The sequence below is a fragment of the Terrapene carolina genome, unplaced genomic scaffold (genome assembly GCF_002925995.2).
Source record: "Terrapene carolina triunguis isolate 2854851 unplaced genomic scaffold, T_m_triunguis-2.0 Scaffold22553, whole genome shotgun sequence".
Classification (NCBI taxonomy): domain Eukaryota; kingdom Metazoa; phylum Chordata; order Testudines; family Emydidae; genus Terrapene; species Terrapene triunguis.
In genome coordinates this window covers 4,601-10,671 of record NW_020686904.1, presented here as the reverse complement: position 1 = coordinate 10,671, position 6,071 = coordinate 4,601, and the positions used below count along the sequence as shown (strand labels likewise).

The window sequence follows — 6,071 nt, the reverse complement described above, 5'->3', positions numbered from 1 at the left end:
CCCCCTGACTCTCTCTTCCAGCATTACTATGAACGGAGAGACCATCGCTTGCTCTGGTGGCTGCCAGGCTATAATTGACACTGGTACTTCTCTGCTGGCTGGGCCTTCTACTGGCATCTCCAACATTGAGTCCTACATTGGCGCCAGCGATGGCACGGTAAGGGCAGGGATCAGAGACGGACACTTTTAGAGCTGTCTGCTACACATGGATGTGATGCTCCATCTCTCTCATTGGAGAGCCTAGTGGCCAAGACACGCCTAACCTTTCCTCCATGTGTTAACTTCCTCCCTGCAGATCAGCTGCAGTGCCATGAGCAGCCTGCCCAACATCGTCTTCACCATCAACGGCATCGAGTTCCCTGTGCCCCCCAGTGCCTACATTCTTGATGTGAGTGTTCTGCTCAGAAAGCCGCCTTGGGGCCTCTTAACGAGGGCTTGTGCCTGAGGCCATTGCACTGAGCATGCTGGCAACTGCCCCCTGCACAGCCGGCATGAGCCTGCAGGAGCATCACTGAGACACAGCTCAGACTCTGTCCCCACTATGAGAGTGGGGAGGCAGAGAGCTCTTCCCCCAAAGGGATCCAAGGGGAGGGACGGTCAAAATCAAGGAAGGCCCACAGTGAAAGTCACATACCGCAAGAGAAGTAAAGCAGCCTGTAGAGCTGGCCACCGTAGGAGATCACCAGGGCAGGGGCCTTACTGGGCTGGGAGAGAATTAAATGAGCAGCTACCCAAGCTGGGAAGTTAGATCAAGAGAGATCACTGCCTTGCGTTCCAGGGCATGGGTACCTGGGCATCAGGAAGGAGTTTTCCTCCCCCATGATAAAAGTTTGCTCCCATCTGGGGAGGAACAGGTAAGCTGTTTAACAGCACACAACAACACCAGCTGATAGCAGGTAGTGGGGAAGTCCAAATCCACTTATAATCACAGCAGGATTTCTGGTGGCAGAAAGTAATCGCTCCCTTTGGAATCCGGCCAGGAGCCTGGGGAGAGCATGCTTTGTCTCCCCAAGGGATGTGTCATGAACAGAAGTGGTAAGGACCTTGCTTTTCTTCCCATTTGAAAGTTTGCACCCCTTAGCCTCAGGCCCTCAACCCTGAGGCACTGAGGCTGTTCTGAGGCCCAGATCCACAAAGGTAGGTCAATAGGGGTTAGGTATCTAAATAGCTCCAAACATTGGGGACCAACTCACCAATGCCACTCCCTATGGCCCATAGAGATCTCCCATCAAAGCCCTGACCCAGCCTAATGCTCCTTAGCTTGGGAGCTTTGAGAGCCCAGCAGAAGATGGTACAGGCACAGGCACAGGTATGTGCAAGCTCTACAGGATGATAACTCAAGGGATTATTGAAGTTCCTGCTCAATAATTATGTCCTATTTTTCCTGGTGCAGGACTCTGGCTCTTGTAGCTCTGGCTTTGAAAGCATCGACATCCCCACCTCCTCTGGAGAGCTCTGGATCCTTGGAGATGTCTTCATCAGCCAGTACTACGTTGTCTTCGACAGGGCCAACAACCAGGTGGCCCTGGCCTCTGTGGCATGAACACAGCGCCATCCCTAGGACACTGCCATGGAACACTGACCCTGGAGAGTCTCTGTTTCTCTAGAGCCCCAACACTGCGTATCGGTCTAGTGACCACACTCACCCTCTGTCCTGTAATTTTACCCACAGTAGAATAAAGTAATATAAGTGCATTCGAGTGAATTGTTTCTCTTTGATGGGGTGAATGACTCAGATTCCACTGTGACGGGTTGGATCACAGAAACCCCCTTGGGAGCTGCCACCCGATGTGCAAAGACTACCCCTGCCCCTGTTTTCCCTGCCAGCTCAGGACTCCAGCACCCTGTCTTGCTGAGCCAGACACTCCAGTCTGCGCTAACACAGACCCAGGGTCTGAATCACTTGTCCCAAAGCTGCAAGTTTACCTGAAAACAGCTCACAGTAGTGTGCTTGTCTTTAGCACTCAGATGCCCAACTCCCAATGGGGTCTAAACCCAAATAAATCCGTTTTACCCTGCATAAAGCTTATGCAGGGCAAACTCATAAATTGTTCGCCCTCTATAACACTGATAGAGAGATATGCACAGTTGTTTGCTCCCCCAGGTATTAATACATACTCTGAGTAAATTATTAAATAAAAAGTGATTTTATTAAATACAGACAGTAGGATTTAAGTGGTTCCAAGTAGTAACAGACAGAACAAAGTAAGTCACTAAGCAAAATAAAATAAAATGCGCAAATCTATATCTAATCAAACTGAATACAGATAATCTCACCCTCAGAGATGCTTCAGTAAGCTTTTTCTCAGACTGGACACCTTCCAGGCCTGGGCACAGTTCTTTCCCCTGGTACAGCTCTTGTTGCAGCTGAGGTGGTAGCTAGGGGATTCTTCATGATGGCTCCTCCCCTCCTCTGTTCTCTTCCACCCTTTTATATATCTTCTGCATAAGGCGGGAACCCTTTGTCCCTCTGGGTTTCCACCCCCCCTCACTGGAAAAGCACCAGGTTAAAGATGGATTCCAGTTCAGGTGACATGATCACATGTCACTGCAAGACTTTATTACTCACTTGCCAGCACACTGCACAACGTCACATCCACCACTGTGAAGAGGGAGATGTACCTTCTGCGAGCGCCCCTCATTCCTGACGGGGAGCTCCTATTGCTATTCCTGCCTTGCCCCTCCCCACCTCCCTCTGTGCCAACACATCTCACTCCTGATCTGTTTGATTTGTTTACTTCCAACAGTAACTTGTGAAATGGCTTTCTGGGTGTGAGCCATGCTATCAAATCCTGATGCCTTAAGGAGGGCAGGACTGTTAATTGCTTATCACAGCAGGCCCCATCTATCCCCAGTTGGGCCTGGAGCGCGGTGAGGTCTGGTTCTGTAGCCTAATGACCTGACCTCTGTCCTTCCCTGCAGTTTCCTACTGAGCTATCTGCACTGTAGCGCTCCATCTGAGGGGCCCAGAGGATGCTCATTGGCTGCAATGATTCACACCCACTCATTGGATGTGCCTATTCTGCCATCTAGCACCTTGGAGCTGGCTGGGAGCTGCCCTGTTGCCCAGCGGTTGGTGCTGTGCAGTCCCTGTATTACCCCAAAAATTGGATTTTGGGGCACTCCTAGAATAGCTTATCGCCCCTTTAATCTGTTCTTCCCGAGGTAAAGGTTTCCGGGATAGTTAAGGTAACATTTAAAGGACATGGATACAACCTTTCAATAAAATGAGTGACACAGGCAGTATTCTTTTCCAAAACCTGATCTTTTTATTAATGTAACTAGTAATCCCTATTGCGATATGATCTAAAATTAAAAATGAGACATGAATTCCCCTATTGCAAGTTAAAGATCATTTAAACCACAAGAGCATGCAGTTTAAATGATTCTAAGTGATGTGCTCTATTGCAGATGGCCAGTCTGCAATAGATCACTGACAGCAGTTCTTCAAATGTACTTTAAATTTTACATATTTAAACCACAATTAACACACGCATACATCCACATACTAATACCATTACTCTATCACTATACTAGCTTATGCCATGCGATACAATCTAACAGGCTTACGGTGATTTAACTGTATTGTCTCTGCCACTGCGGCTGCTTCAACTTTTTTGCCTGGTTGCTTTTCTCCACTCTTCTCCCAACTTTTCTCTCTTACAGCTGGTTCTTCCAATTGATCTTCTTTGTTCTATCTGTCTCAACTGTGTCATCATTTTATATTGTCCTGTCTGAACTTTCTATATGCTTTTTTTAAACTTTACAACTTCATTCATTTTTTTTTTTTACTACACATTCATTGATGCTCACTGACACTTGTTTACTTCAGAGTTACTGGCTGCTGAGACATATCATGTGACCCTAAGCTTCCAATCGTATGTGGTCTACAGCTTCCAATGGTGGAGTGACTTTTGCTTATTTAAAAATGTAGGTCAGGAATACAAAATGTAGTCTGGGGAATTTCTGGTATCACCTGCTCTGATTCACGGTCGCTGACTGACAGACCAATTAAGGTCTGAGCCAGCGCCTAGTAAAGACTCCCATTGACTCCAGTGGGCTTTGGATCAGGTTGTTCTTTGCAAAGTCAAGTCCATTTCTTGCAACAACATTTCTTTGACCTGGTTATTGGCTATGCCAAAAATAAGTCTGTCTCTGATTAGTCCATCTGGTACTTGTCCAAATTCACATGACCATGTATTATATAATAGTCAGTGGTTTCAGATGGCCCCTTGTTCTTTGCAGAGAAAATGCATCATTCCCAGTTGACATATTTGTATGAATCACAGTATTCCTGGAATGCCTGATGTGATGTTGCACTCCATAATGTTTTATGGAAATATGCTTATGAGTGTGAATATAATGGAACTGGAATATGCTTGTCACACAAGGTCTCTTGTAAGGTATCATTACAAAGCTTATAATCTACTGAGTGTGGTCATCCTATTTGTATAAATGTATCATTCTTGTATCTGAAACTAGAAATATGAAATATAACTCTGAAGTCCCATTGTAGTTATGCAAAGTGTGGGCCATTAATGGTGGTTTGGAATCTTGATGGCTCCCATCAACTAGGACAATTGGTTGTAAATGGCTCTGTTTACTTGCAAGCCTTCCTGTGAGTCAGGCCAGGAAGAATGAAGGCTTGGGGGGGGGGTCTCACAGGACATGTGACCATGTCACCTGGTACAGGAATCCATCTTAAACCTGGGGCTTTTCCATTTAGGAGGGATGGGGACCCAGAGAGACAAAAGATTCCCGCCTTCTGCCAAAGCTATAAAAGGGGGTGGAACCAGTAATTAGCTGCCAAAATCTTAACAAACGGTTCCCTCCTCACCCCACAAGGGGGTCGTGGCCCGCCCCCTGGGACTCCTGCCCCATCCAACCCCCCGCGTTCCTTGATGCCCCTCCCGGGAGCCCTGCCCCACCCAACCACCCCTTCTCCCTGTCCCCTGACCGCCCCTGGAACCCCTGCCCCTGACTGCCTCCCCCCGCCCCATCCAACCCCCCCTCCCTCATGACTCCTACCCCAGGACCCTTGCCCCCATTCAACCCCCCTGTTCCCCGCCCTCTGACTGCCCTGACCCCTATCCACCCCCCCACCCTGACCACCCCCCCGAACTCCCCTGCCCTCTATCCAACCCCTCCCCCCGCTCCCTGACCCCTTACCGCGCTGCCTGGAGGTGGCTGGCGGCGCTACAGCCGCGCTGCTTGGCTGGAGCTGGGCCACACCGCCGCCGCGCAGCGCCTGGAGCACGGGGTCAGGCCGAGCTCGCAGCCCCCCCGCTTCCCGCGAATCAGCTGTTCGCGCGGGAAGCCTGGGAGGGCTCCAGAAACAAGCGGCGGCTTTGCGCTCAGGCCCAGGGAGCCGGAGGCGGAGGTGAGCTGGGGTGGGGAGCGGTTCCCCTGCGCGCCCCCTGGGTTACCTGCTGTGGCGTGGGCTGCCCCCCCCCAGCCCTAGCTCACCTCCGCCTCCATAGGCCTGAGTGTGAAGCCGCCGCACCGCTTCTCCGCCCTCCCAGGCTTCCTGCTCGAACAGCTGATTCGCGGGAAGCGGGGGGGAGGGGGAGAAGTGGGATGGAGCGTTCAGGGGAGGAGGAGGAGGCAGAGCGGAGGTGAGCTGGGGCTGGGGGGCGGGGCGGGGCGGGGAGCTGCTGGTGGGTGCTCTGCACCCACCAAATTTTCCCAGTGGATGCTCCAGCCCCGGAGCACCCACGGAGTCAGCGCCTAAGGCGCCACTTTTGGATAATGTGCTCAGGGGAGCAGCCGCTCCCCCTGCTCCCACCCTAGCTACGCTCCTGGGTCACTTCAACTTACTGGTTGCTAAATTTAGAAGCCCTTTTAGAACCGGTTGTCCCGCGCAGGACTTCTAAATTTAACAATCCCGCGAACCGGTGCGAACTGGCTCCAGCTCACCACTGGGTGGAACAGAACAAAGGAGGCTTCCAGTCATGAGAAACACTTAGTTTCCACCTAAGATGGCTGTTGGAACTAACAAAGACTGTACCGGGGAAAGGATTGGGCCCAGACTAGGAAAGAGTCTAGTCTGTGAAAGAAGTTTATTGGAACAT

The 6,071-nt window shown here is 50.6% G+C and overlaps 1 protein-coding gene across 1 annotated transcript; it reads left to right on the top strand.

Moving 5' to 3' along the window:
- The first annotated feature begins 28 nt into the window (after positions 1 to 28).
- LOC113408712 (pepsin A-like) lies at positions 29 to 1,543 on the top strand. The gene is made up of 3 exons (XM_026662094.1): positions 29 to 163; positions 296 to 388; positions 1,394 to 1,543. Exons 1-3 carry the CDS (start codon positions 29 to 31, stop codon positions 1,541 to 1,543), a joined length of 378 nt encoding a protein of 125 aa, XP_026517879.1.
- The last annotated feature ends 4,528 nt before the right edge of the window (positions 1,544 to 6,071 follow it).